The sequence below is a fragment of the Limanda limanda genome, chromosome 6 (genome assembly GCF_963576545.1).
Source record: "Limanda limanda chromosome 6, fLimLim1.1, whole genome shotgun sequence".
NCBI lineage: Eukaryota > Metazoa > Chordata > Actinopteri > Pleuronectiformes > Pleuronectidae > Limanda > Limanda limanda.
The window spans coordinates 10,302,306-10,325,215 of record NC_083641.1 but is presented as its reverse complement, the minus strand read 5'-3'; the positions used below and the strand labels follow the sequence as shown (position 1 = coordinate 10,325,215).

Below are 22,910 nucleotides of genomic sequence, written 5' to 3'. Positions count from 1 at the left end.
GATTCCATCTTTAATTTGTTAAACAGTTACTGGACTTAAAGATTAAAGTTTTAATTTGTTTTGTGCTGACTCTTACTTTTGTGGAAATACACGTCCATATAGAGAGGTTGTTTTAAATAAGCTTGGGCCATCTTTTTATCACCACAACACAAATTCAATTAGTTTGTTCCTCCATCTAGTCTTTTTGCCTGCTCTAGGGAACCACCCCCGTTCCTTTCCAAGTCCCCCCCCCCCCTCCTGCCAGGGGGAGCAGTGCTCAAAGCACTCCAGGAAATAAATGATAAGGAGAATGAAAAAAGTGGAGAAAGGAAGTAAAGCTCGGAGAAAGAGAGACTGTGCCTCGCCATGCGGGAATAGAAAAATAGAAAGAGATCTGCCGGCTGCTTTGAGGCCCTGCAGTCTCTCTCTCCTCTCTCTCTCTCTCTCTCTTTGTTCTCATGGGGGAACAGTTGAGAGTGGAGGAGCATTGGGGATTCCACCGAAAGCCATTCAACATTGAGTCTAATTAACTAGTTTCCCTAAGACAGAAACCAGTAACCAGGTTACCACACTGCATAGCAACATGTTCCCCAATTACCTGAATAACCTGGATTTTTCAGGAATGTAAATACACTCACTGAGAGAATGGCAATAATCTTTCAGGATGGTGTGCCAGACACCAGGTGCTGGATGTACAAAACATACGTCATTTTTCTTAAGGAGCAGCAGAAATAGGTTTCGGACTGTCCTGCTGAGAATATATGTAGTACTATTTCTATCTCACCTCATTGTACAACTGGCCTCCAAACCTATGACAGCCGGACAAAACTCTTCTTTTGTTAGATGTCGCTGAAAAATAGTTGAATATTATAATTACAACTGCTTTTTGACAAGATTATTTAGCAAGGGGGGAAAATGAGACTGAACCAACCTAAAATTAGATTAAAGTCTTTCTTGAGTTGCCATGTTTTGCTGAGTGGTAACTTGAAGGGAGAATGTTTTTGTCCGGGCAGGACGAGGGTGGGAATCAAACATGAACATTTTTTAAGTGTTCGGATGACAATTAGAGTGAAATGGGCCAGAAGCAGCTGCTCTTCAAGGCTCCTGATTGGTCCTTAAGCCCTGCCACACTGCTGTGGCACAGACCTTCTCCCGTCCTTATCCAGCTCTGATAACCGTGTCATTCCTAATCAACTAAACCTGGAAACGGACACGGAACTCTTTCAGATACAAGTTTTTTTGGGGGAAAAAAAATCCTGTTGAACTGTTGCTGATTTCTACAATCAGGATTTCCCAGTCATGCTAGGCTTTACTGTAGAGCGCAATCTGTCCCTGTTGTGTGTTATGAATGGCTTTCCAGATTACCTGCAGTTAGAGAAAATGTCTCTTAATACCTGTTCTACATGCTGCCAGCGTATCATTGATAGTTTGATTTGTGCTTGAAACATGAACAGCCTGTCTGACAAACAACCATCATTCAAACCTCAAGTGCATAGATGCAAAAGTGAAGGATACAACTGATGAATTTGATTCCTGTTTGATCATAAAGAGCTGGTGAATGCTGAGGCATCCTCTCTTTGTTCATGTTATTGGGCGTCACTCATTTTTAAGTAAATTGAGACATGATATTTGCTCTTATTTTGGTGGAGCAGCATATAGACCTGGACAAACAGTGAGGTCGGGCTGTCAACTCGCTTATAAATATAACAAGCAAAGATATTCAAAATGTAAATGTAAAAAGGTGTCTACAATAAATCCACTTACCTCCACTTACTTATCAGAGTCGGGAACAGTGGTTTGAAAAAAACCTGTATTAAATAATTAATTTCTCTGCCATGTACAAAGTCAGCCAATACATTGTGGTCTGAGAAGCTGCTTTCACTTGTCCTTATGCCTTTCTTGGTGGTGATTTAAGGACACCATTACGCTCCACTAATGGGTTTAAAGAAAAAGTCCCACCACAGTCTGTCATCTGGACTTCAACAGTCTGGCCATCTAAAGTTATGCTTCCTTGTTTATGTCCCTGCAGAATACCCATTTGGTATTACTTTTGCTTGTGGATTCATGGTTTATAACAGGGAGGATATACAATAATTGTATGAGTCTACACCTGCACATCTGTGGAGCGCTCATACCCTGGACCTCACTATACAACACTGTAGAAATTGTACATTCTTTTTCATTAAAAAGACATGAAGGTTAAGGTGCATTCTTTGGACATGCTCACAGTGACTTGACTAATGGAGAATATTAAAGATTGCTGCAAAACATTTCTCATTAGTCCCAGCCAATTTACTGCCGTTACACCACATTGGGATAATTCCCTTCTTTCACGGCAAACAGCTGTGGCTCAGTGTCTTATTGTCGTCTGTGCAGTGCAGGCTGTGCACCATGCTGACGTGGTGGAGAGGGAGCTGGAAACTAAGAGCTTTGAAAGAAAGACTGTTCATTTGTGTTGTGGAGCTTGTGTATCCACCCTAAATTTGTGAGATGGATGAAGGCACAATACTTCAGACACTTCTCAAAGGACATTACAAATCTCGTTTCACAATATGTCACTATGACACTTTCTTTTTCAATATTAATTTAGTTTACTTATTGACCTGAATCACATTTTCTCATTTGAGGCGAAGTCAAATAACAAATATTCCGTCAGTGTCTGATATCACTATCATTAATATCACTTCTATAGACACATCATCACTTGGATAAACTAGCTATGTTGGTTTAATAACAGTCACTCACCCAGTTTTCAATTCTGTGTTCTTCCTCTGCCTAATATTTTGGTGCATGTGTCTGTGTTTGTGTTGACAGATCCAGTATTTGGCCATCCGCTGCATCCAGAAGAACATAAAGAAGAATCGTGGTGTGAAATTCTGGCCTTGGTGGAAGCTCTTCACTACCGTCAGACCTCTGATAGAGGTGCAGCTCACTGAGGAACAGATCCGCGGGAAAGACGTACGTATTCACACACACACAAACACACACGCAACACATCATTGACATTATATATTTCCTTTCTCCTTACCCTACCTTTAACAATCACAATGCCCACCCATTTTGGTCCCTACAAGTATAGTGGGCCACGAAGGTTGTAAAACAAATCAATGCACACACACACATATGTGAGAGAGATTTCAGAGGTAACGGTAAGATAGGCAACACCCATAAGTACACCTCTACAATACCCTTATGTATACAATTACCTTATGTGTTGATTGGCTCACTTTATCTGCTGTGCCCTGACAAACATGCATGCCGGGCTGTACTGTTTGTGTGTGTTCACCCTCAGGAAGAGATCCAGCAGCTGAAGCAGAAGCTGGAGAAGGTGGAGAAAGAGAGGAATGAGCTGAGACTCAACAGTGACCGCCTTGAGAGCCGGGTAAACACAGGAGCACACAGAAGTGTAGACAAAAGATCATTTATCTCATGCCCGAGAATAATGTTTGAATTCTGAGAGTAAAGTAAAGATTCCCCAAAAAATGCATTGAATAGAAATATGTCATTATTTAATTTTATTTAATGTCTTTAAAAGGGACCATGTACAAGCAACATTTGCTACAAACAAATGAAAATAAATATAACATTTTCAAATCTATACTAATAAAATGTACTTTCTGCATTTGTGCGTGTGTGTGTGTGTTGCATCAGATCACAGAGATGTCGTCAGAGCTGGCTGATGAGCGGAACACCGGGGAGTCTGCCTCCCAGCTGCTGGAGACTGAAACTTCTGAGAGACTGCGTCTGGAGAGGGACACGAAGGACCTGCAGGTAGAGACGCAACACACACACACACACACACACACACACACACACACACACACACACACACACACGCACACACACACACACACACACACACACACACACACACCTCGCCTGGTGCATGGTGGAGTTTCAGTTTTGCCAAGGGGCATTTCAATCTAGTTTTCCTTGCAATCACATCCACAGACCCTCAGAAGGAAATCAACACTCAAGTTGCCAAACTGGTGTGATGTGTTAGCTTGACTGTATCGGGCATTAAGACAGAGGACTTGAGTTTGATAACAGAACCTGTACAGATATGACCGAAACTGGCCACACCTCTGTTACAGTTTTAAACAACATAAACAATATAATATGTGAACTCTGTAATTACTGCTTTTTTCCGAACTGATATAATTTTTTCCCCCAATATTTATGGGGAATAAATGCGGCTCCATTTAAAGTGCCCTACTAAAAGCAAACTTTGTAATCCTGTCACCAAATTAGGTTAATATTATTAAACATATTGAAACTTCAACCAAAGGACTTGTATGTTTTCATTCCTAAGAAGTGTGTGTTATTGTGAGGTGCAGTGCTCGCATTGCATTTTTTGTCAACAGACAAAGACAGACAAACTTTGGCAGCGTCAGTCAAGGTGTCAGAGGACCCAAAACAATTAGAAGATATTAATACAGCTGCCATCATGGCAGGAAGCAAAAGCAGTTCATTTCTAATATGAGAGGAAGCAAAAGGACATAACGGTCATGGAGATATTGAATTATTTTCCCCTTCATGCTTTTCCTGGCTTGTGTTTCCGTGCTGATTGTGAGATAGCAGGAGCTGGATGAAAATAGACCCACAATAAAATTACATACAGCTGCCAAAAGAAAGATGTCCACATAATTTGTACAACTGATGAAGCTTTCATAAGCGTCAGCTGAACTTAAACAATGTATGGACAAGTTGGTTCCCCCCATCTTTTACAATGTAGTCACTCTATTAAGGGGTCACTTCAAAACCATTATGTAGAAGATAAATGATTACAGCAACCATTCACTCTTCCAATGGGGTTTATACCTGACATGTAAATTTAGTGATGAGATGAGTATGAACAAAATCATACACAATCTAACAAAAAATGAATACATGGACATAGCCTGTTTCCAATCTTTTCCCTGTTTTACATGGCATTCTTGTCTCAGCTGTAATTTTGGAATCATATTGTCAGGCCATTTCTCCACCACTATCCTCCCCATACTCTCTTGTTCCATTTAGTTCCCTATTTGACATCTTTGACATGATTTTTTCACTTTTTTCATTTTGAGGGCATTGGAATAGATTCTTCCACTGACTGCTTGAATAGTCATACGCTTGGGCAGCCTGCCAGTGGCCTGTCTTATAGAATTGAGTGATCGATTAGTCCTTTTCCTCTGTTTGTCTAAGAGAGAGGCACAACAGGGCCATCTGGGTATTTAACACAGATGGACATTCTGAACTGAAATGGACCTGTGTTTTGTTTATTTGCATTCCTATTAATGCTGGGACATAGGTTGTTGTGTCTTTGATACCACATTGGATGTGGCCATCACAGTGTATGGTGTTTGGATCATCATCGTTTTGCACCACAGGTCTACAGCTGCCAGCTGCCCTGTCTGCATGTTCAAAAACATAGCAGAACATGGTTATTGGATCAGCATAGGACTTTAACAAAACTAGTGTGAAATGACAAAATAAGTCCTTTATTTAAAGAAAAGTTTCTAGAAGACTCAAAAAAGACTTTGATGTTTATAAAACCTCTCACAAAATAGGGATAACATATGGAATTTAAATCAAGAGTCAAGTCTGAGATGGAAACGATTCAAACCTGTCACATTTTGACTGCAGGTACATTCAACTGTCTTGACTGCTCTTCAAGCCAAAGTAATATCACCAGTGATTGCGTCAAGGAATCTACTAATGATAAAAAGATCTCAAGAAAACGTTAGGAGGTTACTCACTGACAAACTGAACTTGGATCAACTCAGGGTGGATAAAGCTGGCAAGCTATCTACCCCTTCAGGCCAACCAAGGCCTAATATTGTGAGATTTATTTTGTTTTAAGGACAAACTTGCAAAGAAAAGCTCAAAAAAAGAAAGAAAAAAGATCAGCCATCCTCTTCACTGACGGAAGTGAACCCAACAGTCACTCTTAACAGAGCTTAAGAAGATTTCTTCAGAGGAGTGAGAATCTGCTGGAAGGATAACTATCTCAGCAGTACTCCATCAATCAGGCCTTTATGGCAGAGTTGTTTGAGAGAAGCCACGTTTGAGTCTAGAGTTTATCGTAGCCTGCTTGGAGTTTGCCAAATGATATTTAAAGGACCCTGAGTGCACAAGGAAAAAAGTAGACCCTGAGACAAAGTTTCAGGGTCTGGACATGTTTGTGAATGTGAGATGTGAGTTTTTGATTTATAACAATTTGTCATCATGGCTTGAGTGTAGAGTAATGGGCAAACATTTAAATTTAATCAGTGTAAAATACAACACAAGGGAGTCTGCAAAAGGTAAGTGGGACTTCAGAGACTGAGCAAAGAACATACAATTCAAATGTTTAAAAATTCAAGCCCTTTGAAGGCCTGATATGCAATACAATTGTTTAACCTTTCCTAAACTTGCCTAAATGACTTGACTATCATAACAATTTTTTATAGTTGACTTGTAATTATATTATTACTAGTGTTCAACTGTTTCTTTCAAATCAAACTTAGAAGAACTTTTACAAGTCCCTGTCATCAGACTAAGACCTGTAACTGCTCTAGGCCACAATAATCATTCATGATGGGACTGACTGAAATCTTAGTTTTCCCCATTAGCCCTGATTTCCTCTGTGCTCCCCTTTGAATTACTCTGGTCCAGATTAGGATGAATGTGTATCTGTTTGGGGTCCAAAGCATGAAAACTTGAACATTTCTTGTTATAAACAAATGTGTTGACATTGTAATTGAAACCGCTTCTTCTTCTCTTCCATCAGACCAAGTTTGACAGCATGACGAAACAGATGGAGTCGATGGAGATGGAGGTGATGGAGGCTCGACTCATCAGGGCTTCTGAACTCAACGGAGAGATGGATGATGATGACACAGGTCAGACACACACATCCTTTCTCTGGTCTATATATCCTCTCTGTTGATTAGTTTATTATAAATGTATTTAAATATTCCTGCAGATTCAGTGCCTAACTGTTATTTTGAATATAATGTTTATTTTTTTGTTAAATGGCACTTTAAAAGCAGCAAGAAATAATAGGATTTGTAGTTAACATAGGCCCACTGTGGATTGTGAGTTATTTTGATGTATAAATCACTTTAGAAACGTTTATTTTTCACAAATTGCACCCTGGGTACATATCCTGAGCCATAATTCTGAAGATCTACTTCTCCCTTCCTTTGTACTGACTAAGCAGCAAATTATGCTGATATCGTATAATGTAGACTTTAGAGTAAGTTACAACTCAGATTAGTACGAATCGATCATCATCTCTTACCGAAATATTTTTACAAAAAAATGTTCTGTGTTGAAAATGCTTGATTATTGCAATCAATCATATTGAGATATGAACCAAAGGAAGCTAAAGCAGACTGTGAACATGCTGATGTGACAGGAGGAGAATGGAGGTTGAAGTATGAGCGAGCCATCAGAGAGATTGAGTTCACCAAGAAGCGACTGCAGCAGGAGTTTGACGACAAGCTGGAGGTGGAGCAGCAGAACAAGCGGCAGCTGGAGAGGAGGGTGTGTGGATACACTGATACACAACTTCTATTTTAAATGTATTATTCAATCATCCTATCACAACTCCAAACTACTGACAACAATGCCACTTTTTCTTTTTATCTGATGTAGAAATCATGTATTTTCATCAACATCTTATTACATTTATTGGCCTGACTGTGTTCAGACTTTCACAGCTCCAAGATCCCCTTCATTTATTTTTGTGTGCGTCTGTGCGATTGTGCAGATCAGCGACATGCAGGCTGACAACGAGGAGTCCCAGCGAAACGTCCAGCAGCTGAAGAAAAAGACCCAGCGACTGACGTCTGAACTGCAGGACACCAAACTGCACCTGGAGGGCCAGCAGAGCCGCAACCACGACCTGGAGAAGAAGCAGAGAAAGTCAGTGCACACACACAATCATATGTGACTGCACACAATTGTAATGCTTTGTTAGATGTATTCCCACGTACTGAGCGGGGTCCAGCTGTGTTGCTATAGTAACAATAATGGTAAAGACAAGACTGGAGGTCATTTGTTGTACTGCTCAACTGTGTGTGTGCGTGCGTGTTTGTCAAGGGACATGCTCTTTAGCTGCACGTTGCTGTATGTTGGCTAATGTGCTATGTTGACACACAGCTTTTTCTCACTTTTGAATTCTCTTTCTCAAATCATCTCTTTTCAGATTGGCATTAGTTGTTTATCATTAGCGTGTTTAGACAGCGTTATTCAGCGCAGCCAGGGACCATGGATATCTGTTTGTGTGCAGGTTTGACAGCGAGCTGAGTGGAGCCCAGGAGGAGGTGCAGAGGGAGAAGACCCTGAGGGAGAAACTGGCCCGAGAAAAAGACTTGTTGGCAGGAGACGCGTTCAGCCTCCGACAGCAACTGGAGGTCTGTGTCTGTGCCTGTGTGTGTCTGGCTTGTGTAACCAAACTAAGATAAAGAAACTTAGATATTTTGAGGTAGGGATTTTCCTCTGTCTATTTTCATGCCTGGTGAAACCTCATGTGATACCACAACTAGATTTTTAACACTCAGGGGTCCAGAAATAATGCCTGTATTTTTACATCCTATAAGGTGTGAACACACTTTATAGTCGCTCTGACTAGAAACTATAACGTTGCTCTCTCATTCAGATGCTCATCTTATAATAATGTTCTGAATCCAGTAAGCCACAAATTATACATTTTTATTTTTACAGCTCTAAAAAGATTTTTAATATTGGATAGTTGTTTCTTTTTGTTACACTGGGATCATGTTTTAATGCGCGCTACAGATTGGACATTTACTAATTGTAGAATTTTGCTTCAATGTGTGAAGAGAAGAAGCAAGCTCTTATGTGTGAGAAGATGGAAGCTGTTAACAAGCACATTGTTTTGAAATATGTGATTAAAAGCTCAAGCGTCAAAGTTCACAACAGACATGAGAAGATTCAAGACTTTATTTATCATGTGCACAACGATGAAATGCTTGGGTCACAGCATTAGAAAGGAACAGTCGGGTGCACACACACTGAGGTTCCTGGGCTGACTTCCATCCGATGACCTTGTCGTCGCAGGGTGCTTTCCGCTCTGCTTATTACTCCCTCCCTCGCTCCTCTGACCCTGAAATTGATCAAGATCCCCTGTCATCTGAGGAGAGTGGAGGCTTTTGATGTGTGAAATTTTGTGAAGAGGGAATTCAATTTGAAACCTGTTCAAAATGGTTTCGGACTATTTTCTAAATGGAAAATCACAGACCTTAATTTGCTCAAAAGATGCAGAATAATCCACAAAAATCAACGGGAAAGGAACTTTACCTCTAAGAGAAATATAACAATCCAGTTAATTCAGCTGAGGTGACAGAACAATACCAAGAGGTTCCCAGTACCTCTATTGCTTGGAAACCTAAAAATACACGACAATAAAATAAGAATACAAGCTACTGATGGTAAACCTGCAAACTTGTGTGTGTGTGTATGTGTCTGTTTATGTGTGAGTGTGGCTACCTGCTGGGCTGAATAAATATTTGCTCACATATACTGTTGTGTATATCTGCTCCAACTGTAACCATCTGTCCTGCAGGACAAGGACCTGGAGGTGTGTGCAGTCAACCTGAAACTGGACCAGCTGGAGGCCGAGCTGCAGGACCTCAATTCCCAGGAATCCAAAGATGAGGCATCACTGTCCAAGGTCTTCTTCCTTTCTTCTTCTTTTTTTCTTTGTTTTCATGATGATCCTTTGTGTTATAGTCGTATTACTACTGTATCCATCCATCCATTAGATACACCGCTTATCATTTGAGGGTTGTGGGGGGGCTGAACCCAATCTACTAATTATATGTATTTATTATTATTTATATATTTATTATTTAGGTAAAGAAGCAGCTTCGTGACTTGGAGGCCAAGGTGAAGGACCAGGAGGAGGAGCTAGATGAGCAGGCCGGCTCCATCCAGATGTTAGAACAGGTACAGACAAAGCACTGTGCTTTGATCACAGAAAAGCTGTATTTGTTGATCAAAGTTGCTTATTTACACACCCCTCTAGCTTTGTTGGGTCTTTATCAGCTTCTAATATGAGAAAATCAAATCAAAACAATCGGCTCGAAGAAGCTAAAATGCACCATAGAGCGTCTGATGGTTTGTCCACTATGTGCAACACTTGTGATCTTGGCATTTGATTCATGTTATTATAAAACACATTGATTATTGCAGCTTTACAGTGGTTTCAACTATATTTTTATAATAATAATTGATCAAATGACTCATAAAAAGTTAATTCTTGTCTCATCTGATCTCACCTCTTTCATAATGTCATATTTAGCCATTGAATGCAGCTGTTTTCAGCTTCAGAGCTGAGAGGGGGGCACTCAGTAGCTAAAGAGACAGATATTTCCCTCAGGAGAATGGAAACTTGAGTAGTATCGCTTAAAAAAGGTGATGACATGTTGATGCAGAGTCTACGGCTCTTGTCTTCTAACTCTACCTTATTGTGAAAAACTAGTTTACCCCAAAATGACATCTTAATTATGACGACAGCGTTTTCAACACACAGCCAGTGCAGTTTTCTGTCAGGCAGTAATAAAATGTCCCTTACTGCTGGAGATTCAAGTATTAAATCACTGTACTAATGAATATTTTACTTGTTTACCTGTTCAAGTTAAAGTTGTATTTACTGCACTTTACAACTTTCAACAACTGACAAAAACTTTTTTACAGTTAAAACCCAGGTTTGTCCACTTGACAAATTCACAACACTAATATTGATCCCATGAAGTTAGATAGTTGGATGCTATTAATACTGATAGGTTACATTAATACATATACAGGCTTTGACTAATATTTTTAATATATTGAGGAAATTTGCTTTGCATTTTTAATCTTTGTTAGCGTAAAATGAGAAGATTTATAGCACTAATGACAGGAGGACTGGAAAAAATATCTGTCGCATTTTTTATGATTTACCTCACTTATTGTCAACACTTATAATGATATTATACATATACATATGTACCCTAACGTATACGTTATGTATACGTATACTTATATACCCCCTGCGGACACATTAAACCTCACTGCGGTAATTCTAGTTTTCTATATTTTGATTTATTATAACTATTACTATTATTTCTTCTATTTTTGCTAACATGCAACTGATACCGACAGGAAGACATAAACAATAATATCGACTCAGATAGACATTCACAGTTATAGGTGTTTATGCCCCTGCCTGCATCCCAGCTAACACTTTGTACGGCTAGAGAGCAGCCGGTGTCAGGATATGTTTAGCCTTGCTCGGTGTTAAGTCTGGATGCAGGAAATAACATCTAGTCTGTCTTCGTCCAAAGTTCAGAAAAGCTATTAAAAAGCTCCATAGTTACCATGTATCCTCCTGTTTTACAAACAGGAATGAAAACATGATTTGTCTTTGTCATTTCTGTTTGTGTAATGATTCAAAAACAAGATGAGACCTGTTAGTTAGAGAGCATTGCAGGTGTTTGTCGGTGTATCTTTTGACTTTAGAAATAACCGGGCTATCTGTTTCCACTTGCTACTGGTCTTTGTGCTAAGATAAGCTAAGTACATCCTTTTCAACCTCTCTCCACAGTAATGAGGTTGATTTTCATCGTTTCACTCTTATAATCAATTATGTGAATGCTGAAGGAATCTTTTAAGCATTCAGTGGGTGAGATGTTAGAAAGTACCAGAATTTGTTGACAGATATTCACCAGAAAAGACACTTGAAGAGCGGCACCGTGTCTCAGGAGGGATGGACCGGGCTCTGCATGCTACTGTCTTTGACGCAATCAAAGATACCAGATATCTTCATAGAGACTTACACATAGCAGCCATTGGGAGTTAATTATATTGGCCCCTGACTGTCTCTGATATCAGAGGAGCTACAAACATCAATCGATATCCTACTGACTGCATGCAGAGCAGGATCATCCACAGCTCGCCAATGGGAGAGGTAGGGTAGAGAAACTAAATGTAGTTTGTCAGAGATGTGTCGGGCATATTTTCAAAAAACAGGGAGTTCAAACCCTGGCTCCTTTCCACCCCCATTCAACTGAGCGTGAAGCGGATTTGAACGCCTGATTGTTGGTTACAGAAATGGTCACACACAGGAACAAGTCCAGCCTCAGAAAGGTGGAACTTAAGTCCGACATCAGCTCTTATTCCAAACAGCAGAAGTGAGGTTGCCTACCCTTATTGGATTGTCTCAGAGCAGTTTTCAGTAGAAGTGTTCCTTTTTTTGGCTGATGTTAATTCTGACACTTCGTTTGCAAGAAATGAGAATGTAATTTGGCAAATGTAGAGACTTTCTGAAAAGGTCTGTTCAACCCTGGTTGTTCTTTCCACCCATTAGTCATCGCACAGCATTTAATATCTGTTTTTCTTTAAAAGGCCAAGCTGCGTCTGGAGATGGAGATGGAGCGCTTGCGCCAGACCCATTCCAAGGATATTGAGAGCAAAGACGATGAGGTGGAGGAGATCAGACAGTCATGCAACAAGAAGGTAAAGTTTATTTCAGATTTTGATACACTTAATACTCTGTATAATCTCTGTTGCTGTGCAGAGAGAGAGAAACAGACGGAGGGAGATAAATTCAGTAAAACATACTTTTCCATACCCCTACTTCCATCAATACTACAGCATGATCATATCATAATCAACACACTGCTGCTCCCACTCTCTGTTCTTTTACATGAATATGGTTTTTCTTCACTTATACAGCGTCACCAGTATTCACAGTTTTTGCCTCTTTGCTTGTTGGCCTCTGTAGCTTTGTTATTGTTTCTGTCATTAGTGCTGTTTTGTATTGATTTGCTTTGTGCTGAAAACTCATCACTGGCTTCCACAATCCAGCCCTCATTAGACCACATATAATTAGGTTGTTCCTATACTGACGCAAGCTGGGAATATTGGACATCTCGACATGCTGTCTACCAGTGACATTTACACAGGGATTTATATATTTATTACTGATCTCTGTTTAATTTCTTCTGTATAAATAATTGGGGGTAAATGCAAACACCAGCTTCCGTAGACTGGACAGTGTTAGAACAGATACATTTTTAGAAACAATAAGATATTTGTTTTCAATATCTCACAAATCTGCTAGATACTTTTCCTCTTCATGTGACAGTAATAGTTATGATTGATCATTGTCATAGGTCAGCTGTTTAGTGTGTACTATGTATGTTCTTGTGTGTGATCAGATAAAAGACAGATAAGGTTACTCATTTCTGTGTGCATGTGTTTTGTATGCTTGTGTGTGTGTGTTTAGCTGAAGCAAATGGAGGTCCAGCTTGAGGAAGAGTACGATGAGAAGCAAAAGGTGCTGAAAGAGAAGAGAGAGCTGGAGTCAAAGCTTCTATCCGCAAAGGACAAGGTAACTACACTAAACACATTGTGATGGATCCCAGTCCTGTTAAATCTTTACACACAGTCTATGTTTGGAACCAGAACAGTATCCTAGATCAAATTGGAAAGAGACAATAGTGGTATGTCCTGCAGTAGCAGCCGCCTCCCTCTGGATGAAGAAATCCCAGTTAAAGTCAGTTATTAAGGTTAAATTTGAATTATATGAAAACAGTGACATTTATCTTCCAATAGGATTTCCTGTGTTTTCCCAGCACATCAAAGGAGTTGGATAGTGAGAGTAACAGATTGGTATTTTTCCACATAGTCTTCTGCAGCATTAATATTTAAAGCTCCACCTCACATATTCCCACAAAAATTCATACACTGTGCTCATCAGGTCTCACACTCATTTTAGAGTGTGGCATTATCATCGTGCTAGCCTGAATCTCTCTAATTAAAGGTAAACGTTTGATGCCAAAGCATTTTAACAACAGAGCAATTTCTGAATGTCGGGACTGCATACGGTGCAGGTATATCATCTATGAGTGCATAGCTTTAAATTAATAGTTTATGCAGAGGTGGTATATTAGCCTTCCATCTATACAGTAAAACTAACTGAAAGGTATACACTATATATACAATATATGTATGCTTTTGAATGGTTAAATGAGTCCATGTCCTATTCACATTTTATCAGTGGAGTTGTTGAAGCTCAGCTGTACCTCTTTTCCAGGTGAGAAGTGGAGACATAGAGACTGAGAAGCGTTTGAGGAAGGACCTGAAAAGAACCAAGGCTCTTCTGGCTGATGCCCAGATCATGTTGGACCACATAAAGAACAATGCACCAAGCAAGAGGGAGATCGCCCAGCTCAAGAATCAGGTACGGCCATGACAATACCATTTTATGTGCAATCTATCACAACCGCGGTCGGTCACATGCTCAAGATTTCTTTTTAAATTACAACTCCAAACTTGACTTGACTGCAATTCTATGAATTTGAGCTGACTTCCAGAGTCAGTGATTTAAAATACAATAAAAACAGTCTATTGAATATGGTAAAAAATGGATCGAGATCATTAGTACCCAAACTTTTAACTTGTGATTCTTTATAACACGACAACAACGATGTTGGGGATTTTGAAAATGGCATTAAAGAGTAAAAAGAGATTTAAGTCCTGATTTCAGAAAAGCAGAGAGGATATAGATAAGGGAAGTAAAGGAGCTGCTGAAGCCAAAGAAATATATATACTAGTTTATAACATTTACATGTTTCTATATTTCTATGTACTGTTTATATTCCTTACACTTAATTACTGCACGCTACTTATTACTTGCTATTGTCTCTTTGACTCTTGCTGCTGTAATACTGCAATTTTTCCCATTGTGGGACCAATAAGGACTTCTTATCTTATCATATCTTATCGAACACCTACTAAATCAGAAGTGACAAGTTTAGGTGTTATCTTAGACTCTGATCTGAGTTTACGCCAAGAGAAGACATCAGTTCTAACTGCTCTGCACTGGTTGCCTGTTACACAGGACTGAATTTAAGGTTCTCCTCCCTATATACAAAGCTCTGAATTGGCTATAGGACCAAGTTACATAGATGACTCTAGTTAACTACGTCCCCTCTAGACCCCTGATAGCATCTACAGCAAGGCTATTAGAGGTTCCTAACAAAAGCTGAAAGAAAATTTGGAGATGCAGCTTTTTTAAGCCACGCTCCAAACAGAAATACGGGTGAAGCTAGTTCAGTAAACGTCTTTGAAAGACATTTCTCTTTACTACAGCCTTCACCCACACTCTTGCGGTTTTATACTTTTTATCACCTTTTGTCTTCTCTGTTTTTATGTATTTTTTTCATTTAATTGTATTATTTTAATTTAGTATTTCATTTTCTTTTAAATGTCATTTTAACATGTTCTTATTTTGCTTAAAATCTGTTCAAAAGCAAACGGTAGGTTTTCAAGACTAGTGTTAGGTCTATATATTCAAACTTGACCAACCTATGAAATTACATCAAACTCTCCCTTACCTCCAAAAGGAGACCTCACAGTTTGAAATTGGCCAGTGGACAGGATAACTGTGCTTTCTTTGATAACATAAATTGTGACCAGAATATATAATTTAACTGCCTGAATAACTAACTTCAAAATGTACATTTGCCGTAAAGATTAACTTTCCTCGATTTCTCTGTCCATTCCAGCTGGAGGAGTCTGAGTTCACCTGTGCGTCCGCAGTTAAAGCTCGTAAGTCCATGGAGGTGGAGATTGAAGACCTACACGTCCAGATGGAGGACATCTCCAAAATGAAGCAGGCGGTCAGTACAGCGCTCTGCTTTTCAACCTCTCATTTTTGACCGCCTTGTGTGACTCACCCTAGGATAGCAGCTTTGATCAAGTTTATGGTTAAGTTTACTGCATGTCGTTGTTAAATAGGAGGAAGAAGCTAAAGCTGTCATGGCTTTTGGAAATGATCATCAGTGGTGTTCACGTAGGTTGGGTTTTTTAAGGCTTTTATAAGGCTCTGCCATCTGTGGTGGCAGGAGGGCGGCAGTAGATATGTCAAAGCGGCGCCTTCAGCCGGAGATAAAGGGTTAGAGGACACATCTGTTCCCTCACAGCTCATCCTCTTACTCCCACTGTTCTTCTTTTTCTGGGAGAGGGTGAGGTGGGGGGTTGGGGTATCTTTCTTATTTCCCTGCAAATATGTAACATTTTATTCTCTACATATTTTTTCTTTACATCTGTAGCTTTTACTTTTCTCTTTCTATTCTTCTTATCTCGTTGTCTCCTTGCCTGTTTTGACCTTTACATTTTCTGTCCTTTTGACTTTTTTTACTTCATGCTCTGTTCCCATGGCAATCTGCTTCCACGTGTTGGTCAAACAGCCTTTTTCCTTCTTAACTCCTTCTTTTCCTGCTATTCATTTACCCTCAATCATACTCTCTGTATCACTGAGGTGAAATCTCTGTGTTTTCTCTCCTCCCTGTTGTATCCTCCACCAAAGTTCATGCTAATCGGGTGATAGATTTTTGCATAATATTGCTCACATACAACAAACCATACAAACCGACATACAAGTGGTCACAGGTGAAAGCAAAACCATATTTAGTGTCAAGTTTACTTTTTTTCATAGATAAAACTGTTTAAAGTGTATTCAAGTAATGAAGTAATTATTTAATATTTAAATGAAATATTATTTTCGTTTTACTTAGACGTTTTATTTTAGTCTGCCGCAACCCCTTTCTCTCCCGCTGCATTTTACACCCAACAAATTCACATTAGCTCCATGAGTCTGCTTGAAAAATCCGTCCGACTTTTTAATATTTCTCTCTGACTCGCCTCCGAATCAGGACCCCTTTCAATGTGCTGATTGCTTCATATATGACATGTTGCATAAAGTCAACACTGTGCAATTATGTACAAAAAATATGCAAAAATTGTTCTTACATTACAGTGTGGTTTATGGTAATGTTGGTAAAATGTTATAAGAGAGCTTACATACTCTGTTAAAAAAGCTTACAGTGGAAGTACTATATGTACATACTGAAGTAGACAATTGCAGTTCCTGGAGAAAGTGCAGTGTTGTACATTTTCTATTTCTTACGGCTAAAAATGTAAAGTTAAAGAACGCACTGAGGACTTGTTGGCTTTAGCTCAAACTTACCTGTGTTACTACTTTTTAATGGAAGTGCATGTTGTCTACAAGTTTCTCTATCACACTCTCTCTCTCTCTTCACACATTTCTGTTGATACCCTTTTTGAGGATTTGCTATGAAAATGTGTGTGTGTGTCTGTTTTCTCCTGTACTGTTTGTAGAAAGTACATGTTTAAGCAGTTCTTAATAACTGTAATTTATATATATATATATATATATATATATCGATTATTACAGTCAGTTAGCTTATGTATTTCACCTGTAAGAAAACTCGGTAGTAGTAGCCAGAGAACGACATTGCATCAGAAATTTTCTCCCCTTGTGTTGCAAAATGTGTTTCTTTACTATTTAAAGGCAACCACTCAATCATCTGTCTTCAGTATTATTATTTAGTTGTGAAGAAAACCCACAGATCTATACATCCCTTTAAAATATATTGGCTACAGATGGAGGGCACTTAATGTGGCTCAAATTTGGGCTCATAAGCTGTATGTTCGAATATAGTGTTTCAGGAAACTGCACAACATTCACATGCAGCTGTTCCAGGAGCTTTATGTGGGCAATTCATGGTTCAATGCTTATTTTAGGATAAGTAGGGAAAGTTTGAAAATCGGTTGTCAGTCACTACAATTTGTCCAGCTTGTCTTGAAGAGATGACAGTGCGCTTACATTATCTCAAGAAAGTTAACCATTAGTAGAGTTTATATTAATGAAACAACATCAAAAGGGGCAATGAAAACCCAGACTGCCTGTGTTTAGAATACATCCTCCCCAGTGGCAAGGAGAAAACAAACAACCCTTATCTTCCATAATAATCACCAAGAGGTGTGGAGAATGTTGTCTCTACCTATACTAGCACACCTTTAAAGACAGAATCGGTAATGTTGGTAGAGTGACCATCTGTCAGGATGAAAGGCTTGAAACTGAGACCACTACGTCGACCCTAGTTTATCATAAAAATCAAAGAAACACTGCTCTGGGGAATCCACACTTGTCTCAGCTTGTTTGATAGAATGTTTCACTGGCTGAAAGCAGAAGTGGACAGAGAGCACTGACCCACAAGACACAGTGGAGTGGGAACAAGAGGAGGAGAGAGAACCACCTAGAAAGACATTCCCTGGCTCTCAATGCCATTTCCTAACCCTGACCTTGACCCTCAGCCTTGGCATGAGATGACCCATCACCTTCTCACACAGCCACTCTCCCAAACACTTCCCCGAACTGACCCTTACTCTATACACCGTCATTTTCTGTACCAGCCACACTCAGTACCACAGGTGGTGCTACTGATTGGTTCAATTGGAAGTATATGAAGCCTAGTGTCCCCAACAGTTGCAACGACCTCAGTGAGACTCCCTCTACTGATCATCTACCATTTAGAGGCTCACTGAGCAAATTGTGTCTGTTACATATTATCTTAAAGGGCACTGATTTGTCTGCTGTCTGGCAAAAATGATGTGTGAAGAGGTATCGTAACGTTGTGGCTGTGAGGACGAGTTAAACAGAAATATTACAGACAGGTCACTCACCCGAGCTTCTGAACGATCCGTTAATTTATTTCTTTCAAGAAAAGTTGCAGAGAAAACATTGACTATACCAGAAATTATGAGAAATATTGCTGAGAACAAAGTTTTCGTCTGGTTGAGCTGCCCGTAGTGACATTCAAATGAAGTTCCAATGCTGTGGGACTGGTTAGTTGCGAAAAAAATTTAAATATATAAAATGTTTGTCCCTAGACGTGTTGGTATTACTAGTGCCAATGACTGACAGGCAGCTCAAAGCACTTTATCTTTCAAGTGAACGATCATGAGGAAAATGTTTGTTTGTGATGAAGTCTATGATATTAATAGCTAAGATGGTTTGTAGAGGGACAGCACAGCTCATCACTTTTAATTAGCTTCATCTTTCATGACTAATTTACCGACAGCTTTGCAGCAGCATGTAACACCGTCCCCGACACCCCAAAGGAACTTGAGGCTTCACAACTAGGATACAATGACAATTCTCAAGTATCAGATGTTTGTTGCAAAACCAAGCTGACCTAAAAGGGATATAGGCCATGAATGACCTAATCTCTATATTTATATTTGGTTTTAATACTCAGTTACTTGTTTCTTTAAATTGCCTTGTACTTAAAATACTGTATTATCAATATCTCAATTAGTACATACTTTGTACATACTTTAAAGTGACAGCTGAGACTTTCGTCTCACTGTACTTACTCTTGACCTATTTTGACCTTTTATTATTCTAGTGCTCTTGTGTTTGACTATCTATCCTTCTATCTATCTATCTATCTATCTATCTATCTATCTATCTATCTATCTATCTATCTATCTATCTATCTATCTATCTATCTATCTATCTATCTATCTATCTATCTATCTATCTATCTATCTATCTATCTATCTATCTATCTATCTATCTATCTATCTATCTATCTATCATCATCATTTTGTTTTTATATCAGGTTGTGTAGGGAGAGGTTTTGACAAGTAATTCACTATAGAAAAAAGAACAGACTCTGAAAAGGAAATGCAATTAAATTGTTTTCACAGAACGTGAGGTCCCTTATGTAGAATAAACCTCCAGTAGAGATAAGAAGAAGGTGTCACCAGCTGTTTGTTTTAAGATGATGTCTTTGAGGATGACCCTCTGGGCCACACATCACGCTGCTTGGAAAGTAAACGGCTGTTAGACTTGATGATAGAAATAGTTATTGCATAAACTGAGGATTTTCTTTGTATGATTCACCACTGGCCACGTCAGCAAAGACAATATCACGCAAATAGCATTTCTTTCAGATTGTCAACAATCTTTGGCGTTCTTCCACCATTCTCCTGGAATAATTGCAGTGTTTTGAGAAAATTGTCTTGCATGTTTTTGAAAGCTTCATTTTCCACTGAGAGCCACAGCAGTCTGAGAGGAAAACTCAGATTGCACTGACAGCCTATTGTTAAATGTGTTAAATGACAGTTTGATGCTGCCGACTGGAACATTTTTTTATGTGTGTGTTTTTTCCAAGCATCCATCACAATATCTTTACCCACCGCACAAAGCTGGAGCTGGGTTCATAGCTTTTATCAGCACTCGTTGAGGCTATGGGTGGATTTAAAAAAGGAAAGTGAGATGTATAAATGAATCTGCCCCAGATCTTGCACGGATATTTTTAGTCACTGAAGTAAATGCCACAGCAGTGGGTGGTATTAATACAAATAAATGCAAAATAACTTATTTACCTTATGTTATCCAAATTCATATAATCAAGAAGTCCTTTGATTCTGTGATTTTGTTTTTTTCTACATCTTGTTTGGACTTGTTCTTAATGGGATGGATGCCAAAGTGTGAGCTCTGCCTGTCCCAGACTCCTCTCGTCTTATCATCAACTGTCTGCAAATAGGTTCATTAGCCATTTCACACAGTCACATTACTCATCATTTATTAATCCATTGCCCTGCACCACCAGCCTCCCTCCTTCTCTCTTTTATATATTATCCCCGTCATTACTGAAATAGAATTACTCTAGCACAGTCCCTCCCCTCAGCTGAAGGTAAGAGGCAGTCACTGCTAGTTCTTAGCCTCTAATTGGATCTGGGTTATGACTGGGACCCTAAGTAACCTCTGTTGGGCCCTGTGATTGTTGAAGAGCTAATAAGGGCTCTTCTGAGAGAAAACCCTTTCCTCTGCATGGAGTTGCACACCCACAAACTTAAATCTTCCTTTCAAACTGTGACCATTTAGTCACATTATACAACTAGAAACGGCTGAGGAATTAAAGCGAAAAAACTAAAATGAGAGGAGAAAAAGGATGGCACTGCCCCCAGTCATGCGGCATGAGGGGTAAATTAAAAGGTTTACCGAATATGGAAGTGATGTAACACATACGCTATGGCCCTTACAGTCAGATGATGTTAACCCAGATAATCACCTACGGGAGAGTTTGGTCCTATGTGTTGGACAGCTCTCTTACGACCGTCATTAAAAGACCACATGAGGGAATATCTTTCGAAGGTTGAGCTCAGTCTCGCAGCACACGGTGTCCCAGCATCTTACTAATAGCTCTTTTATACCAAAACCTGCAGGTTCATGCAGGTTATTAAAACCCAGGTTAACCCAGGAAGTAACGATCTTCTTCTTTTTCATTGCCACTCTAGGAGTTTACCTCTCTTTTTTTTTCCTATAGCGTGTTTGCGCTTTCACCCTGGTTTCTCATGTCCATTAGTGCCGATTGTATAGCCACTTAAAAACATGTGTCTATTGGTCAGATGACCCGGGATTGAATGTCGATTAAATCCATTCCAACTGCAGACAAAATTCAGATGTTAGATGTTTTTTTTCAACAGTAGAAAAGGGGATCATACTTTATGATGGTTTCTCTCTCAATTTTATCACTGAGTGTATTAATGGAGGTGATGCAAGGAAAATGTATAGATAGCCACACAAATGTGTTGATAATTTTCATGTATCACTTTTCCATCTGTTTAAAAATGAGAATATACCTTCAGACGCACATGAGCCAGCCAGGAGACAAACATTGCTAACACTTTCTGTGTAGTTTTGTCTTTGACGCAGTAAATTCTGCAAAATTGTGTAGAGGTGCCATTTTTCTAATCATCACGGCTGCCTCCCATTTAAATGAATATAGCATCGGAGCAGTGGAGTGATATTATATAATTAGCGTTTTCCTTTCGTTTTTCTTTGCAGCAGATATTTTCCACCTCCAAAACACAGTCATATGCCGTCTGCGGAAATGTCATGCGGATAAATTACACAATAACCATGTTACTTACCAATCTGAAACATCCTGCTCCAGTCTTGCAGTACTTTTTCAGGACCACCGGCTCCTCTTGCTGCCGCTATTAGCCATTATTGTTTATCAATGTGCGTCTACCAGCCTGTATCCGGCTTCGTGACACTTTTGAATTGGATGGAAGCAGTTGACTTGTTACAAGAAACTGTACCTGCTGGCAAATCAGAGCAAACTGGGCTTTGTAGTAACGGGGGCATGAGCTGAATCTCAGCATTTGAGCAGAGAGTTCCAGCTGCTTCGAAGGAAGAGTTCGAAAAAACTAAAGTGTTTTCTGAACATTGAAGCCTCTAAAGCTTTTAAAGTAGTCCCCCAAATAACAATTATGAACCCAAAAAACAAGCTTTATAGGTAATTTATTTAATTGTATTTATGTGCTGTTCATCAGTGAGTTTGCTACCACATGTAGACTAACTATATCAGCTATGACTCTAAATTCTGGTCATGCATCATTCTAAATCACAGTCACTTGCAGCACAGTTAGTTTTTAGTTTTTGAGAGTTAGAGCTTGTGACAAGAAGGTCATCTTTTCTATTCTGGTTGACTCTGATAAATTATATTGTTTGTTTCTCTAGCTGACAGGTAGATGCCGGACTGCAAATAGTGCACTGAGTTGTGAATAATGCACACATCTTAACACATTTTATTTGAACTACCTTCTTTATAGTGTTGTGTTCTGCTTAAACTTATTAACTCATAATAATCAGATGTTATTATGCACAATCATAGACATACATGTATAACAAAGATTGTGAAACATGTTTTTTGGTTACAATCTACATTTTATTTTACAAACAAAAAACAATTCCTCCTATTCTATCATAATTGCTCTTTATCACAAAAATAGTCAACTAATAGGGCAAAATGCTATGTCTGCATGGTGACATCACAGCTTGGTCTGTCTGTTTACTCGCCTTTTTTGTTTTGCTCTGCGTTGCTCAGCTGGAGGAGCAGATGAGTCGTGTTCAGAGGGAGAAGAACGACGTACAGTCCAGGATGGAGGAGGACCAGGAGGACCTGAACGAGCTGATGAAGAAACACAAGGCTGCTGTTTCACAGGTCTGCTTTTCTCCTCTCAGTCACTTTCATATACACTGAGCTACTGTAATAATTTAAAAGCTCAAA

General features: G+C 39.3%; 1 protein-coding gene across 1 annotated transcript in view; it reads left to right on the top strand.

The window, feature by feature from the left end:
- The window catches only part of myo18ab (myosin XVIIIA b), a 118,207-nt gene that overhangs the window by 73,787 nt on the left and 21,510 nt on the right, over positions 1-22,910 (top strand). Inside the window, exons 23-36 of the mRNA XM_061072925.1 lie at positions 2,794-2,937; positions 3,272-3,361; positions 3,631-3,750; positions 6,734-6,845; positions 7,364-7,491; positions 7,718-7,872; positions 8,240-8,363; positions 9,536-9,643; positions 9,826-9,918; positions 12,358-12,468; positions 13,241-13,345; positions 14,051-14,197; positions 15,525-15,638; positions 22,728-22,844. Of these exons, the coding sequence (XP_060928908.1) occupies positions 2,794-2,937; positions 3,272-3,361; positions 3,631-3,750; positions 6,734-6,845; positions 7,364-7,491; positions 7,718-7,872; positions 8,240-8,363; positions 9,536-9,643; positions 9,826-9,918; positions 12,358-12,468; positions 13,241-13,345; positions 14,051-14,197; positions 15,525-15,638; positions 22,728-22,844 (1,668 nt within the window). The remainder of the gene's footprint in view (positions 1-2,793; positions 2,938-3,271; positions 3,362-3,630; positions 3,751-6,733; positions 6,846-7,363; positions 7,492-7,717; positions 7,873-8,239; positions 8,364-9,535; positions 9,644-9,825; positions 9,919-12,357; positions 12,469-13,240; positions 13,346-14,050; positions 14,198-15,524; positions 15,639-22,727; positions 22,845-22,910) is intronic.